This window comes from Hyperoodon ampullatus (assembly GCF_949752795.1).
Source record: "Hyperoodon ampullatus genome assembly, chromosome: 2".
In the NCBI taxonomy this organism is placed as follows: domain Eukaryota; kingdom Metazoa; phylum Chordata; class Mammalia; order Artiodactyla; family Ziphiidae; genus Hyperoodon; species Hyperoodon ampullatus.
This window is the reverse complement of record NC_136915.1, coordinates 69,815,495-69,834,669: the sequence shown is the minus strand read 5'-3', so window position 1 is coordinate 69,834,669 and position 19,175 is coordinate 69,815,495. Positions and strand designations below refer to the sequence as shown.

General features: G+C 34.0%; 1 protein-coding gene across 1 annotated transcript in view; it reads left to right on the top strand.

Moving 5' to 3' along the window:
• The window catches only part of ADGRL4 (adhesion G protein-coupled receptor L4), a gene marked incomplete at both ends in the record, with an annotated part of 120,454 nt that extends 101,646 nt beyond the window's left edge, over positions 1-18,808 (top strand). The window contains 3 exons of the mRNA XM_079721167.1: positions 16,766-16,857; positions 18,212-18,380; positions 18,746-18,808. Of these exons, the coding sequence (XP_079577293.1) occupies positions 16,766-16,857; positions 18,212-18,380; positions 18,746-18,808 (324 nt within the window). The remainder of the gene's footprint in view (positions 1-16,765; positions 16,858-18,211; positions 18,381-18,745) is intronic.
• Between the last annotated feature and the right edge of the window lie 367 nt (positions 18,809-19,175).

Genomic DNA, 19,175 nt, shown 5'->3' with positions numbered 1-19,175 from the left:
TTTCAATACAGTTACATATATCCATTATATAAATTTGTTATGAAGTACTTTTTAGAAGTATAATGTACAGAACAGGGAATATAGTCAATAATATTGTAATAACTTTATATGGTACATAATGTATAAAAATATCAAATCACTCTATTGTACACCTGAAACTAATGTAATATTGTAAGTCAACTAAACTTCAGTTTTTAAAAAAGGTACAAATGCAAGTAGAGGCAGATTTTTAAATTCCCAAATTGCCTCTGAAACATTTACTTCAATTGATACTTCCATTGACAATATATAAGAATGTCTGTTTTCTGACATTTTTGCCAACACTAGATAATTTTATCTACTGTGGTGTCTAATGTATAAATCGGAATATATAAACTGAAAGGAAGGATTATGATAGACCAAGATTCTGCAACAGTGACATCATTAACACGTAGGACCAAATCTTTGTTGTGGGGCCTGTGCTGTATGGAAGTTTAGCCACATCTCTGGCTTCTACCATCACCACCAGCTCCACCATTACCACCTGGGTATGACAACCAAAACTGTCTCCGGACACAACCAAATGTCCTATGGGGGGCAATACTCTCAACTCTCTTGACTGGGAGCTACTAGTGTAGACTTAGATTTTAAGTATCTTTTATAGGAGTGCATATGCAGCTTTCTTTAAATGGTATAAATATAAGGAAGAGAATTAAAATCATAGTTTGGGCAATGTCCTTTAGATGACCCCATTGAAGTTATATTAGAAACACTATTCATTGTAAACTTTAAATTGTGGATAACAATTTTAATTACATGGATAACATTTTAATTACATGTGTTAATTTAATGGCATCATATTTGTTAGATGCATCTTTAGTGACCTCTGTGGTTCAAGGCACTTCAGTATTCTACCCTTTTCTCCATATTATGTATTAATAAGAACTTCAGAGCCTATAACGTTTAGCTACTTTTTCATATTATTCTGACCTTCTTGAAACAGGTAGCTGGAATTTAAAAAAAGTAAAAGTGGTGCTAAAAAAAGAACTTAACATAAATAATACATCTGTAGTTTTCAATGTATTCCCATTCATGGGAGTTTTATTCTTACTGGAAATACCTTCACAGATAATCTTCTTGGGACTTGTTCTAAAAAATTTCATAAAATTTGAATAACTTCATAAAACTTATCAATCCAAAAAATATATAAAAAAAGAAACCCCTTGGGTCTCTCAAACCCAATAAGAAATAACCAGATCAATTAGAATTTCACCAGTCAAGGTGAAATTCATCCCTGGTATTTTCATATAAATGCAACTTTACATTGAGGGATGTTACATAATGAAATGGTGAGGGGGAAACACTAGGGATGTTGGTAGAGCAAGACTGTCAATTAGAATTATTGTTCACTTTATGTTTGTGTAGTCTTTTAATCTTTACAAAACCCTTTTAGCATCTCAGTTAATCTTCCCAAAAGCTTCGGTAATACATCGAAATTAAGGTAGGAATAGCATGTAATAAGAGATAATGTTTTACTAGATTTTCACTAGATCTAGTAACTATAATCTTGACTTATCTATTTATAAATACCTATGGGGGTTCTACTATTTATAGCTTTTTAAAGAAGTGTACCAATTCCTTGAGAACTGGTTAAACTAAAGCAAATTATGTACATTCTTGTGTAGCTAACAAATGAAATCTTCAAGCTACTATTCAGTAAGAATACATAAAAATACTTAACCTTAGCCAAGAGCACACTACATATTCTGATCATTCTTCTACTTCTGCTCATCCTCTTAGTGTAATACAGCGTCCTTACCCAAGCTGGTCTGCAACAAGAGTGAGCCCTTATTTGAATCAGTCTTTGTTAGCATTGGCTGAGCTCTTGTTCTACACATCTGAAAATATTTAATCTTCCCTGTAATTATGTATCATGTCCCTCTGTCCCCTTCAGTACTCTCTGCAAAATATAAACTACTCATTCTGAGAGAATGGACTATCTGCGTGGCTCTGTCTTGATTTCTGTTTCTCATATAAAAATGTTGTGTCTAGTTTCAGGGCTTCCCAAGAAAGGAACATTTACAATTCCTTCTGATGAAAAAAAACATGCCTCCTGATGGTTTCTGTTCAAAAAGAGAGCCCAAGTTGTTCAGTGTTAGTGCACAGCCTTTATTCATTAGAGATTCATTAACACTCATTTGGTAAGAGCCACAATTTTGACTGGTGTTTTTTTGTTTTTTTTTTTTGTTTGTTTTGTTTTTTTTGCGGTACGCGGGTCTCTCACTGTTGTGGCCTTTCCCATTGCGGAGCACAGGCTCTGGACGCGCAGGCTCAGCGGTCATGGCTCACAGGCCCAGCCGCTCCGTGGCATGTGGGATCTTCCCAGACCAGGGCACGAACCCGCATCTCCTGCATCTGCAGGCAGACTATCAACCACTGCGACACCAGGGAAGCCCTTGACTGTATTTTAAATAAGTGGAAACTTACTTTAAGGCTTATAGAGATTAAGCAGTTTACTCAGGATCACCCAACTACTGAATGGTAGAGGCAAGCTCATGCTTTCCAAGTTTACATTCTGTGCTGTTTCCCTGTCATATATTCTTTCATCTTTCCTTGCGCAAGAGACTGAAGGGAGTAGATCTTTGTTAGGTCCATGAAAAACTTGTTCCCATCTCCCAGATTGCACAAATGGTTTCAAGGTGAGTTGTCGGAGACACAGCAACTACATTCCTTCTAAAAATTATTCATAAACTTTCAATTCTTTGTTTTACTTAGTGAAGATGTCAAAATAAATTATTTTTCACTGAAAATGATAGAGATCTTGTCTACTATAGATGTCTCTTTCCCCATTTTGTATTGCTTTATCTAAATACTTGACAAGCATATCTAACAACTAATCAAAAAATCCTACCTGGGGCTTCCCTGGTGGCGCAGTGGTTGAGAGTCCGCCTGCCGATGCAAGGGACACTGGTTCGTGCCCTGGTCTGGGAAGATCCCACATGCCGCGGAGCAGCTGGGCCTGTGAGCCATGGCCACTGAGCCTGCACGTCTGGAGCCTGTGCTCCACAACGGGAGAGCCCACAACAGTGAGAGGCCCGTGTACAGAAAAAAATTAAAATAAAAAATAAAAAGAAATCCTACCGGAAATCCTGACTATATCAGACTATAGATCAGTATATGGGATACATATAGCCTGGATGTTTACTGTTCTTTTCATTGATATTCATCAGTAAGCAATTTTCAATGTCCTGTATGACATCTAGTTGCTCAAATTCCTTTTTCAGTTTTCTCCTATCAAGAAAAAGCTGAAAGGTAAATTTGGTGTTTCAGCCATTTTTAATTGTCCTTAATTCCATACTTTTAATTAGCAGATTTATTTTCTTTAGAAAAAATAATTTGTTCTTTTGAATTCTTTGGAAAGTCCATACGATTTTTTTAACTAACACAATCAGTATAGGTAGTATTAAATCAAAATAAAAGTACAGGGAGTATGAAAAGAAAAAATAACCTGGAAAAAAATAAGTACAATACTTTGAATGCTTCAGAATAGGTCAAAATTTTATCAAGTATTAAAGCCCCAGTTAAGGCTGTGCTAGAAACTGAGGAGATATAAGTAGAGAGACCTTGCTCCCAAACAGTGTATCAGGTGGACATGTATACACAGACAACTCTAAGACAACACTTCAGTAAGCTTGAGGTAACATCTTGGAAAAGCAAAGCTGAACATTTCTTCACCCCCTGTTTACCTCTTTCATGGCTTTACATTGCTCTTGGGGTCAAAGCCAAGGATAAGAGTGACCTATTAGGTTATTTATCATCAAAATCAGGACCTTTCTGAAAGTGAAAAGTAGGTAATAAAAAAATACTTCAAATTGGTTTCACTGTATTGATGGACCTATAAAACAGCTCTATTCAAAAAGCTATTTTCAAAAGTACTTTTTTTTCCTACAGAGTAACACTTATTTGGAACAGAGCACCACATGCCTGATAGACATTTTGAATGATAATAATAGATTCACAATGATAGACATTTTGAATCCTTCTTCCACTACCCCGATACACGAAGGAGGTGGCTGTCCTTAGCCACCTGTGCCTGAGCGTATTTGGGTGAAAGGTGATGCTTACATCATATCTGGATAAGGTCCGGAAAGAGGTGACATATTGCTGGTTATCTTCCATATTTAGGCACATTTGAAAGTTAGAATGGTCACTACACACGTGATTCTCACACAGTACCCCATGAGCCATGGCAGAAGCTGGAGGTGGAGCTTGCCAAACATATCTGAGCTTATCTTATTAAGTTGAAAACAAATAAAAAACTCAAGTAAATTCTAAACTGAGCAGAACACTGGGCAACAGAAGTAACAAATACTGGGCCTCAGCAAACAGGGATAAAGTGGACACTGTCCCTTGCAGGCGCTGCATGTTCTGGCCCCTGTCTGTTGATCAGCCTCATCTCTCATGACCCTCCCATGGGCTTTTGTGTTTTAATAACATTGACTGCTTTATAGTTTCTCGGAAGTTCTATGTAGCTGCCCATTTCAGCACCTCCACACTAAAACACTCCTCGTGGCTTTCCTCCGTCTGTCCTTCATCCAGTTAACTCCTTTCACATATCAATTCAAACAACACTTTCTGAGGAAAGTCATCCCTGACTCACTAGTCTATAATGAATCTTTTTGTTATATGCCTACAAAGAAGCCCTTTTTTTCTTTTTCTTTTTGAAGACTTTCCTCCACTTATAATTACACGGGAGTTAGTTTGAATGACTGATCAATAACTGATTCGTATCTGTCTCCCCCAGGGGACTGTAAGCTCTCTAAGAGTAAAACCTTATGGATTTTCTCTCACTATATTATCCTTGAGGTTTGCCGAGCAATAATCACTCAAGTAATACTGTTGGATGAATAAATAAATGACGCACCATGTACAGTAGTTAGTCAAAAATGTTAATTCTTTTCCCCAAAGGAAATTTAAAGAAAGAAATCATCATCGTGGAAATGGGGTTATTTTGGGGAGACTTCTCAGAAGAGATAACATGTGAAGCAGTCATTATAGCATATCACCTTTTAAATTGAAATATAGTTGATTTTCAACGTCATGTTTCAGGTGTACAGCACAGTGATTCAGTTATACATATATATGTATATTTTTATATACTCAGATTCTTTTCCTTTATAGGTTGTTACAAAACATGGAGTATAGTTCCCTGTGCTATATAGTAGATCCTTGTTGATTATCTATTTTATATATAGTAGTGTGTATATGTTAATCCCAACCTCCTAATTTATCCCCCCCATAAATTTGTTTTCTGTGTGTGCGTGTCTCTTTCTGTTTTATAAATAAGTTCATTTGTATATTTTATTTTTTTTAGATTCCACATATAATCGATATCGTATATTTGTCTTTCTCTGTCTGGCTTACTTCGCTTAGTATGATAATCTCTAGGTCCATCCATGTTGCTGAAAATGGCATTATTTCATTCTTTTTTTACTTTATTTATTTTCACCTTAGGAATAATTGCTATATCTATCTATCTACCTAGATCTATCTTCATTGGCATTTTAGGTTTAACTGAATAAAATGAGGTCCTAGCCAAATAATATCAGAGTTTTTAAAAAGTAGTATGATTAGTAAAAAGCACATATTATGGAGTCCTTTCTATGCCCTGGATTTCTAATATGTACATGAGGATAGCAATGCCAACTCTATATACAGAGTTACTGTTAAAAAAAAAAAAGAAACAAACAAAATTAAAAAGATAAAAACATCCTTTAAAATTTAAAAAAGGAAAACTTTTAATAATTTGGGGGACAATCTTATGTCCCTCTTCTATTTTTATCTATATTGGTGTTAACTAGATACATCTTTGAATTTAATTGTTAAAGTTCTATCAGATGCTAAGTAACAGCTTAATGATTTATATGTTTGTATAAACTTTTTAACTGTTACTAACCTCTATCCTCATTTTATACAGCAAGCATATACGAGGAACATTTTTCCTTGTTTATATCTTAAATTTCATTATTAGTTTTCATTGTCACATTAAATCGAACAATTGTTGTAAATACTCTTCACATATAGTTTTTCTCCTTCACCTTTGTTTTCTAGTATCTTTCTATGGCTTATAATCATCTGCAGTTGAAACCAGCCATAAAAATAAGCTCATGAAATTCACTTACACCCACAGAGGCCACTTTACCCTTCGTGTTTATAAATTTCTAGTTCTCTCCACCTTTTAATTCTGTTTGGAGACTAGTAAATTATTCTTTCAAACATTGAAAATATCCAGCTATTAAAATATTCCTAATGGCAACATGTTAAAAATATGAAGTGTGCATATTTTTTTAAGTCATAAGATGATTATATATTGCTATGGAATTTTAGCCGTAATAAAATAGAGCAATTATTTAACTATTACCTCAGGGGGGATGTGGGAAGATATTTTCCTAATGAGGCAGTTTTCTGCCCACTTGTTGATTAAGACTTTTGTGTGCCCAAGTCTGATTAATGAATATACCTCATAAAGTCCATAAGTCTGTGGTTTCTGTTAGATGCAAAATGTTTTATATATCCCAAGGTATCCATTCATAAAATAAAGGAGATGTAACTTAATTATTTCCCTTTTCTCAAAATTATTCCTAGAGAGTCATTACACTTTGATAACTATTTCTCTCAGTTTCCATTGGTATATTGATCTACAGATTATAGATTTCTAGTGAGATATTGTTTTGTCAAAATCTGCAAGATGCAAGATGTAACAAAATATAATTTTTTAAATGTTTAGTCAGATTAATGGTTGAATGTTCCTTTACATAAGCCATTAAGGATACCTGGGATTGGGGCATACCACCTTTCATCCTCATATTCATTCAACAAATGTTTATTGAGCATCTTTTATATGTCAGACTTTGTGCTATACCTTGGGAATACATCAGTGAATAAAATATTAAAAAGTCCTTACCCTTATGTATCTTGGATTCTAGACCAGGAGTCTACAACAGCCATAGCCTGTTTTAATACATAAAGTGTTTTGGGGATACAGTCACATTCATTTGTTTCAGTATTGTCTAAGGCTCTTATTTTTTTTTAACATCTTTATTGGAGTATAATTGCCTTACAATGGTGTGTTAGTTTCTGCTTTATAACAAAGTGAATCAGTTATACATATACATATATCCCCATATCTCTTTCCTCTTGCATCTCCCTCCCTCCCACCCTCCCTATCCCACCCCTCTAGGTGGTCACAAAACACTGAGCTGATCTCCCTGTGCTATGCGGCTGCTTCCCACTAGCTATCTATTTTACATTTGGTAGTGTATATATGTCCATGCCACACTCTCACTTTATCCCAGCTTACCCTTCCCCCTCCCCGTATCCTCAAGTCCATTCTCTAGTAGGTCTGCATCTTTATTCCCGTCTTGCCCCGACGTTCTTCATGACCATTATTTGTTTTTTGTTTTTTAGATTCCATATATATATGTTAGCATACTATATTTGTTTTTCTCTTTCTGACTTACTTCACTCTGTATGACAGACTCTAGGTCCATCCACCTCACTACAAATAACTCAATTTCATTTCGTGTTATGGCTGACTAATATTCCATTGTATATATGTGTCACATCTTCTTTATCCATTCTTCAGTCAATGGACACTTAGGTTGCTTCCATGTCCTGGCTATTGTAAATAGAGCTGCAATGAACATTGTGATACATGACTCTTTTTTGAATTATGGTTTTCTCAGTGTATATGCCCAGTAATGGGATTGCTGGGTCGTATGGTAGTTCTATATTTAATCTTTGAAGGACCCTCCATACTGTTCTCCATAGTGGCTGTATCAATTTATATTCCCATCAACAGTGCAAGAGGGTTCCCTGTTCTCCACACCCTCTCCAGCATTTATTGTTTGTAGATTTTTTGATGATGCCCATTGTGAACCGTGTGAGAAGATAGCTCATTGTAGTTTGTTTGTTTGTTTGTTTGTTTTGTTTTGTTTTGTGGTACACGGGCCTCTCACTGTTGTGGCCTCTCCCGTTGTGGAGCACAGGCTCCGGACACACAGGCTCAGCAGCCATGGCTCACGGGCCTAGCTGCTTCGTGGCATGTGGGATCTTCCTGGACCGGGGCACGAACCCATGTCCCCTGAATTGGCAGGCATATTCTCAATCACTACGCCACCAGGGAAGCCCCTCATTGTAGTTTTGATTTGAATTTCTCTAATGATTAATGACGTTGAGCATTCTTTCATGTGTTTGTTGGCAATCTGTATATCTTCTTTGGAGAAATGTCTATTTAGGTCTTCTGCCCATTTTTGGATAGGGTTGTTTGTTTTTTTGATATTGAGCTGAATGAGCTGCTTGTAAATTTTGGAGGTTAATCCTTTGTCAGTTGCTTCATTTGCAAATATTTTCTCCCATTCTGAGGGTTGTCTTTTGGTCTTGTTTATGGTTTCCTTTGCTGTGCAAAAGCTTTTAAGTTTTATTAAGTCCCATTTGTTTATTTTTGTTTTTATTTCCGTTTCTCTAGGAGGTGGGTCAAAGAGGATCTTGCTGTAATTTATGTCATAGAGTGTTCTGCCTATGTTTTCCTCTAAGAGTTTGATAGTGTCTGTCTTTACATTTAGGTCTTTAATCCATTTTGAGTTTATTTTTTGTGTATGGTGTTAGGGAGTGTTCTAATTTCATTCTTTTACATGTAGCTGTCCAGTTTTCCCAGCACCATTTATTGAAGAGGCTGTCTTTTCTTCATTGTATATTCTTGTGAGGCTGTTTTAATGGTAGGAAGAATTGAGTAGTTATGATAGAGACCATATGGCCCTCAAAATCTAAACTGTTTACTATATGGCCCTTTACAGAAAAAGTATGCTAACCCCTGTTCTACACTAGAGTGATGTAAGAAAAGATAACTATCCTCTCCCATAAAATATCCTAGAATATCATATTGGATTTATTAAGAATATATTTCTTATATTAAGGTTTCTTGTAATTTTGCATATTGATTGCCGTTTGAAATACAGTTACTCCTTCCTTTTCTATAAAATTCTTAAAAATAGCTAGATTTTTGACCCTGAAATTTCAATTCTACGTTAGAGGAGTTTTAACAAAAATGAGAAATTGTTTACATGAACAGTAAAGAATTGACTTATTGTTGAATTATATCTAAGTATTTGTTTTCCTGACATTATTTTAGAGGAAAATCCTGAAAGTGGAAAAAAAGATCTTAAATTTTCTGTTGAAGACATATTGCCTAAAATAAAGACTGACAGATAAAAGTTCTGTTTTTTTAAGGTGCTATTTATAGGTCCAATGAGACTATGACAAAATAATGCTTATCCAATTGTTAATAAATATTCACTATATTTGTTAGACACTTCAAATGTTTGAGACAATTTGGAATAACATCTTTCCATATGAATTAATAACTATTAGTGATAATAATTGATGCTTGTTGGGAATGTATATATTGAACACTATTCTAAGTACTTTACATTAATTATGTAATTTAATACATGCAAAAACCCTGTGAAATAAGTACTAATATTATCCATATTTTACAGACAAGGAACGTGTAATACAAGGAATTAAATAAATAAATGTCAGAGCTGGAATTGGAATCCATTTGCGGATTTTAACTTGACTGACTTACATGAACTTTCAACTTGTCTGGCAAATAACTCAGTCTAGGAGTAGGAAAAAAGTCAGTTGTGTCATTTTCTCCTTCGTGTATACTTTAGCAGTATTCATTTTAATCCAAAGTGCACTTGGAGACATTAGATCTTACTTTTTTCATTTTATTAGGGTTACTTTATTAAACTACATAATGTGATCTGGAAATCCACCTAGCAGGTACACATTCCATACGCTGCAGGAGGCTGAAAGATAACAAAAGGGCGGGGCGGGGGAGGGGGGACTCCGCTACCTTTGGTAACAAGCACTTATCCCTCCCAATGGCTTATATCTGACGTGTGACATGTGATGTAGAAAAAGTGAGGGCAACAGTGTCCTCTATATTTTATGTAGTAAACCTTAATTTTTCCTTGGAAAAAATATCAATAGGAATTCTAATGTGTTTTTCCTGTGCAACAATAGATTATTTTGCATTCCACTTAGACCACTTACATGAACCCAGTAACAATATTTGAACTCTAAAGGATATAAAGCTTTGTTATTGACCAGCACAGGAAAGACCATCACTTTCTTAGATCCTTGACCACAGAGAACAGAAGGCAGGTGTCTCCATTAAGGGATCATTGGCATAAAACACTACATCCTGTTCAGTGTTACTGGTTTCTTGACTAAGTTCAATGAACACTAACGCCTAATAGCTAACCAAGTCACTACTCATTAATGTTTTCCTCTTCTACTTTCAACCGTTTCTAAAATAAAGTTACTATTAGTAGTCAAAATAAATAATTGTCTAAACAAACTCTTAAACTTTTAGATGTCAATTTAACTTCTCTTTACCTATCCTTCATCTGTAGTTTGGTAGTTTTGCAGAGTTCTTAGGAGCATAAACTGTAGAATCTGTCCTCTAGGTATGAATCTTGGCTCTGCTACATCTTAACTGTTTCACTTTGGGCCAATTATTTAACTTCTCTATGTCTCTGTTGCCATAAATGTGAAATAAATGTAATGATGCAGATCTTACTCGACTTACAATGGGGTTATGGCTCAGTAAACCCATCCTAAGTCGAAATGAATCTAACACAGCCAACCCATCAAATATCATAGCTTAGCCTAGCCTACCTTAAACATTCTCAGAACAATTACATTAGCCTAAAATTGGGCAAATATTTTAACACAAAGCCTATTTTATAATAAAGTGTTGAATACCTCATGTAATTTATTGAATACTGTACTGAAAGTGAAAAACAGAGTGGTTGTATGGGTACGGATATTTGTCAGTGTACTGATTGTTTACCCTGGTGACAGTGGTGCGACTGGGAGCTGAGGCTCACTGCTGCTGCCCAGCATCAAGAGAATATCATACCATATATCACAAGACCGGGAAAAACCAAAATTCAAAATTTGAAGTACGGTTTCTACTGAATTCATATCATTTTCACACCACCATAAAGTTGAAAAATCCTAAATCAAACCATCGTAAATCAGGGAACATCTGTAACAATAATATTAAGAAGACTAAGAAAACTTACCCCATAAAGTTCATGTGAGGGTTAAATAAACGAATAAATAAGGAAAACTTAGAATAGTGTCTGGCACATAGGAAACAATAAATATTAGTTATTATTTTTGTTATTGATTTGAGCCTCAATTTTATAGTAGTCATCGAGTATATGAAAAATGCTATTTTATACCAGAAAAACTATTCATCCAGTTGTATATCCGAGCAGTCAAGGCCTGGTAGGAGAGTATTGCTGTGTTTCAAAGTGTAAACCTCAAGAGATTGATTAGTGAAGTATCAGGAATACTCTTAATACCCCAGAGTAATCTATGATGGATACTCTCCTCTCATGATATTTAGAACCTACTTAAATATGTTGTTTTCAGATTTTTTCAGATGTTTCAGATTACTTTTTTTTCATATAATTTGTAGACTATATTCCCATTTCTCTGTAGTCTACGCCCTCCTGAGCCAGGTGCTAATAATTTCAGGAGAGAAGCATCTCTTAGCTCTGTAGATATTCCCAAGATGCTCAGTTCTGAGCCTCAGGAATGTTAACAAGATGAGGCTTGTGATGTTAGGAGAGAAATGCTTCCTAGCAGTGTCATGGAGGTATATGTAGGGGAAAAGTTATTCCACTCCACAATTCTGACAAAAGGTCAACAAACACGGTGACATCATAATTTCTGTGGGTTTTTCCCTAAATTTATATTAAAGCAATTTCGCATCTAAACTTTGGAAATTTAGTTTCTAAATATTAATTTATTAGCAAAAAGTTTTTAACAGGTGCCAACCCAATCCATTGCTTCCTGGCACAGCTTCACCATGCAGATCTTGGGCTTTCCAGGGGGGAGTTCTGCCGAGCCTGGTTATATTCTTTACTGAGCTCAAACCTTTTATATGTGCTTTCAGCCACTATATACCTTCAGGGTATTTTATCAGTCTTAGCACATACACACATGTTCAGGCTCCACAATGGTTGCAACTTCTGAAAATTGACCCCCTCTTCTTTTGAGATCTCTTTTCAAACAGTTATAGATCAGCCTTCATCAAGAGGATAATGTCCTTGGGGTTTTCTACTAAGAAGTCAGTGTCCTCAGAGTATAGAAAAGATCAGATGTGAAAATAACTTGAAAGCTAAGAAGTCAGAGTTGTCAAACAAATGTCCGAATGCCCACATACTTTGACTTTCAGATAAACAACAAATTTTTTTTAAGTATAACTATGTCCCCAATATTGTATGGAACATACTTATACTAAAAAATTAATTTGTTGAAACACAGAAGCAGAATCCACAAATAATAAATGCTTTCATATAATTGACTACCCATCGAATATCTGGAACATCAATAATATTTATGAGTTATTGATAAATTAATATTTATTTTAAGCTGGATTTAATTTTTTTTATTTTAAAAATAAGAAATGCTGTAATTATAGGGTGTTTTATATCTATACCTATATAATTAGCAATAGAAACACCCTGTATTAGTGTTCTAATGCTGTCATAACGAATTATTGCAAACTTAGTGGCTTAAAACACCCCAAATCTGTGAGTTCACAGTGCGGTAGGTCAGAGGTCTGGGCACAGTGCAGCTCAGCTGATTCCTGTGCTCAGAATCTCACTGGGCTAAAATCAAGGCATCAGCTCTTCTGGAGGCTTTGGGGGAGAATTTGTTTCTTTGTTTATTCAGATTGTTGGCCAAATTCAGTATCATGCAATTGATTTCTTTGCTGACTGTTACATAGAGGTCAGTCTCAATCTGTAAATCCTCCCACATTTCCTGACACATGGCCTGCTTGATCGTCTGTCTCTTAGACCTTCACTTATGCCTCATCTCTCCTGCCTTCTGTGCCATCTCTGCTGAATCTTTTCTGCCTTCCTCTTTCGTTTTTAAGGGCTCACATATTTACATTGAGTCCTTATTTTATCCAGGATAACTTTCTTATCCTAAAGTCTTTCTATCCTAAGCATAGAATTATAACCTTAATTCTATCTGTAAAATCCCTTTTGCTATATTCACAGGGTCCCATACATTAGGGTGTAGACATTTTTTTTTGGAAGGGGCATATTATTCCACTTACCACATACCCCAATACTATATGAATATACTGTAACTAAGGCATGTAAATAAGTGATTCCAGCTGGGAAATAATTTTTTAAAAAATCAGACAGAAGACAAAACTCTAAGTACTTAATTCCAATCTAGCTAGTAGACTTTTTTTTATTTAATAGATTATATCTTTGCACTTTAAAGCTTAAATTAAAAGCTACTCAGCCATCTCTGCAGTGGCCTGGGGATTGAGAATGTTTTTATTTTTTTTTATGGCCTCTTGGTAAGCCAGTAGAAACCCACCTTTTGTCCATGGCAGAAGCAGTTTTGTTCTAGGCCAGTTAATTTAAAGGTAATAAAACTATTTGAAAGGATATAGCAGTTGTGATCATGACACATTCTTAAATGAACTGGATCCTGTTTGATATATATGAAAAATTAAAGCATGAGACTAAAAGTGCTGTAAGAGAAATTTTCTCATTCTTTCTGGTGAGATCTGACATCAGCATATAGATGGCTTCATCAATTATTGAGAAAAAGACTAAGGAAAAAAATGACTGATTGGGATGCTTTATTCTGAAGTCTGAATTTAAAGCCCTTGGGTTGAATGTACCTGTAGGTCGAAATCTTTCAGAATTAGCTCTTGCTCTCTCACCAGCCCATCTATTTAAATTTCTAGTTTAAAAAACTAAGGCACTTAAAAAATTTTAATGCACTCTGTCAAACGTGTGCCAAACTTTGAAGTAACTGCATGTATCAGTGAAGTGAAGAAACAGATCTCTGTATAGATAAACAACTGCATGGCACTTCCTAAATAATGTGTACTTGCCTGTTGACTGGCCATCTCCTCCACTGTACTGTAAGTTCCTTGAGGAAAAGGACTATAGTGCATAAGTGATTCTTGAGTGAAAGAATAAATTTAAAAACCTTTGCATTTAAGATAAAATCTAAGTACTCTTCATCTTTTGTCTACCTTGTCTCCCGCTACCCTTCCCTATGTTTACTACACTTCAGCCACCACTGCTGGTAATTCCGTAAAGGCATACCATATTCTTAAGCCTCATGGCTTTTTTCTATGCCATTTTGCTCCATAGAATGCTTTTCTCCCTCATTTTTGATCTGCTAATGCATTTTCAGTCGTCATGTCTGGTTTAAAATGCTAAATCTTAAGAGACATACTTCCCAAACCTTCATTGTAGTCCACCTTCATTTTGCGTCTCCTAACAGTCTAAATTTGTGACTAAGTAGCATTTTTCACAGTTTGTAGAATTGTAAGTATTTGTATGATTTTTTTTTTTTTTACTATCTATTTTCTTAATAAGTTTATGAGAACAAAGGGCAGTGTCTGTTTTGTTCATTAATACGTACCCAGACCTCACCAATACACCAGACACTTAGTTGACCCTTTATAAAATGTTTTTAATACATGCAAATAAAAAGCTCCATGTATTTGTATTATTGTCATTGATAATACAATGTATTTGTGATTGTTTTCATTGCATAAAACCATAATACCTTTTGATTAAAATGCTTTAATCTGTTTTATCTTACAATTGCGAAAATATGTTTATGGACTAAGAATTGTCTCTTGTTTGTCTAGCAGCACCTGGTTTTTATAAGTATGTAAACATTTTCCCTTTTATGTAGAAAACATGTACTTTCCACAGCTATATCACCCATAAAGAATGTTCCATTTTTACTCTTCACTATTTTAGCATATGATGTAAAAGCATATCCAAAATGTATATGCATTTCTAAGAAACCATAACAATATAAGCAACTATTTTTCAAATTTGTTTTATCAATAACAGAAGTTTAAGAAACTTTATTTAATAAATATTATAAATTTAAATCACTAACAGAAAATTTATGCATTAGTGAACAATTATTTTAACATTTAAAGTTATTTTATCTTATAACTCTTCTGTTGAGTTAACAAGTTCAATATAAACACCTCATAAAAATTCTTTGAAGATTTTCAAACCAATAATATTTTGAGTATATTATTTATACTAACCAAATTTTAATACTTTTTATTATTTTAAAAAACATATATATGTTTATAAAATTAAATACAAGTGTTGTTCCCAAATTTATTTAAAGAAGTTATAGCTATAGAAGCCTAGAAAATGCTATGCATCTCTCTTTCATAAGTAGCAGAGACTATTTGTAAAATTAAATATTATTAAATTGTCATTTCAGTTAGTTATTTGAGCATACAATAGGGCGAAACTTGTCAACTGAATCAATTTAATTATATTTTATCTCCCCTCTGCAATTGCTGAAGTCTTTCTTTGTATGGAAACCTTACTGTAATTAGAATTAATTAATCGTATAATTGAAGTAATAAGCATTTGGAAGCAGGAAGAAGGGATTAGATGCATATTCCTCCAAGACTTTCTCTCAAGGACCTCTCCATGGAGATACGACAACATGAAATTATCTGATCCATTATTTTATACTGCTTTTTATAATAGTAACTAGTAAATTTCATTTTTAGAAGCTATATAAAATCCTTAGAATATGGAAGAAAAAACAGAATTTTTCTATAAATTTCTGAAATCCTAGTATAACAGTTAGCTGAAAATTAAAATATTGCACTTTGCTACTGTAGTTACAAACTGGCTTTTGAAAAATTTGTTTGGATTAATAAAATATATTCAATAAAGGATTAACCTACAAGTTATTTCTATAATTTTAATATTTTTATTATTAGTATGCTTATGTTAAAATAGATATACATTTAAAATATACCCCTCAATTAATCCTCTGACACTGCACATATGACTTACAAGTCTCCAAAAGTATAAGAAAAGGAAAGAAAAGAAGAGGAAGTTTTTCATAATGCAGTCATTTTAGAAGGGGTAAAAATTGCATGCATTCTATATAACCGATATTGTGGAATATATATAATAGAATATAAATGTTTATCAAAATGCATATGACTTTAAACATATATTTCACTGATTAATATTTTGAAAGTTTATGAGATTAAATTTAGGGAAAAGAAATCTCAGCATAATATTAGGAGAGATAGCTAGATGAACCATACAAAAGAAAGTACATTCAAACATTTTCTAACAGTAGAAATTAAGTGTGTTTTGTTGTTTTCAAATTTCCTTTCAATTTCTCTTTTCCAGTTTAAATTTTCAAAGGATTGACAGAACTATCACTAAAACTTATTTTCAAAGAAACAGCACACAATTTCATGAACAAAAATTTGATTTCTCAAGTGTTCATAAAGTTTTTCAAACGAAAATTTATCTTAATATGTATATTAACCATATTGTTGGCAGAAGATGATAATTCATCAATCTGTAGAATTGATTATAGCATCTGAAGAAGTTCTTGAACAGGTGCTTAATACAATCTGGCAAGTTGTACTAGCTGTGATTTGTACTGACAATTTTCAGTGATATTGTAAAGATCAACCACATATTTGTTTGCATATGTCTACCGGAGGGTTTGTACTTCTTAATATACATAAAAATGCCATGATTTATTGGTTTCTATTTATTAGATATCTTTGCTATTTGTTTATTTCCTTTACATGTATCCAGTTTACTATGAAAATTATCTCTTTGTTGAAATTAATTTATATTCTCAGGTTAATCTCTTGGCATTTGGAGTTATCATATACAAAGTTTTTCGTCACACTGCGGGTTTGAAACCAGAAGTTAGTTGCTGTGAGAACATAAGGTAAGTATTTCTTCAACTGTATTTTCTTTAGTGATTAAAAGCTTTAGTAACTTAAAGTAGAAATAATTTTTGGAAGGACATTTTTTAAATGATTATGTCACAGTTTCCCCCATCATATTTAGAATACTAAATAGTATTGCTAAATAGTATTTAATATGTTTAATAAGCCTATAATCACCACAGATTAAATGGTAAGTATAGCAATCTTTTGGAACATATTCCCCTTTGAACGAAAAGATGATGACTGCATTTTAAGACAAAAGTTGGCCTTAGTGAACTTCTTTTGCAAAGCATTTCTCAGCTCTTAGTATCAGTGTTTCTTCCTTGTGATTTCTAGTTTGCATTCCGCCATGATTTTTCCTCAGCTCCCTCCCTTTAAAACTGATTTATTGAGACCTTGAAAATGGTTTGTTCAGGAAAAACTGAAGTGTACTGTAGGGAACATTAGAAACAACTGACGTTTGGGTCTCTTGGGAACACTCCTGTAGTTTCAATATCTTGCACAAGATTTATAGCTCGGATTTAGCAAATATTTGATTGATTACTTTCTTTTACTCCTCAACATTCATAGTTACATGTAGTTTGCTGGCTTTAATAAAGTTGAGAATGACTCATTTTCTGTGGTACACTGCAAAAACATCTTCTGCAGGAAAGAATGATTGCACTAAGAATGAATGAGAAAATAAGTATTACTTACCTCATTTTCAAGGCAGTGTCCTCAGTGAGCAGGATTGAATATTGTTTTACCAAAACTCACAGGCAATAAGTTGAAAATGTGTAAAAGTGAGTATGTGCCTGTATTTTTTTTTAAGAAATCAGCATTCTAACATGCACTTACTTTGAGATAACTGTATTGCAAAAGCAAAAAAAAAAAAAAAATCTTGTTTTATATTTTACATGTTCTCTACTAAGCCTGAAAGGAAAGCAGAAGTATCCTTTGATGTCCTGCCCATGTGCTGACCTAAATCCATATGGTATTCTCTTCAAGTTTTCTTAGGGAGAATACTTCCTAACAGCTATCTGTCTTACCTTTGGGAGTTCCTGCAACATTAGATTTGAGATCAAAGCATACACACAGATGAAAATATTTTAAGATTAAGGAAATTCCTCGAAAAATACCAGATTTTAAAAATGCTGCCTTGAATTTGGAAGCACATCTCAGCCACAGTGCACGAGTATACCCTAGCCTGTCCCATGCAACTATAGCATAATTTGTCAGTTTCAAAATTGTTGGTGGTCTTTACCGAAGATTTCTTGGTTATTCAAAAACTGACTTCCCACATAATTTGAGGAATTTGAGGATATGTTAAGTATGCATAGCTTTCTTAGCTGGAACATTGCAAATTTGTTCTAGGTCTTGTGCCAGAGGAGCCCTTGCTCTCCTGTTCCTCCTTGGCACCACCTGGATCTTTGGAGTGCTCCATGTTGTACATGCATCGGTGGTGACAGCTTACCTCTTCACCGTCAGCAATGCCTTCCAGGGGATGTTCATCTTCTTATTCCTGTGTGTTTTATCTAGAAAGGTAAGCAATTTGTTATTTTTGTCAACCTTATAGCATATTTATGTAGCATCAGTTACCAAATTGATAAAAATTCTCATTCTCATAGATTTATGACTTGTGCCTTTATTGCCTAAGTGCAGTACATTTTAGTGTCAAAATAATCACAATGCTTAGCTGTTCATAGGGAAATGTGCTTTTAAAAAACTTGCTAGTAGGAGTATAAATACAGCTTACATTCACTTGAGCGTATTCTGACAGATAATCAGAAAGCAACAATAATTTAGAAAACCAAATATAACAATTTGTTGTGATTTGAAAATAATTTGATGTGATTGTTACAGTTATGTTTCACGTTTCTTACTTTCTTCTTTTTCTTTTTTTTTTAGATCCAAGAAGAATATTACAGATTGTTCAAAAATGTCCCTTGTTGTTTTGGATGTTTGAGGTAAACAGAGAGAACTATGGATCATTATTGCTACACAGAAATAAAAAAGCCAAGCTGTGGATGGCCAATGTATAAAAATGACTCAAATTGTCCACTTGTTAATACTAATCAAATATTTTAAGTCCATTTTTCTGTTTACTGTGTAAGAACTGTAGATAATACGAGATAAAATTATATACCATATAGCTATAGTAAGCTTTCCTACATGACTTAGTTAGCTATGTCAAAAATAGTATTGCAGATATTTGGAAAGTAATTGGTTTCTCAGAGTGATATCACTGCACCCAAGGAAAGATTTTCTTTCTAACACGAAAAATATATGAATGTCCTGAAGGAAACCACTGGCTTGATATTTTCTTGATTCATGTTGC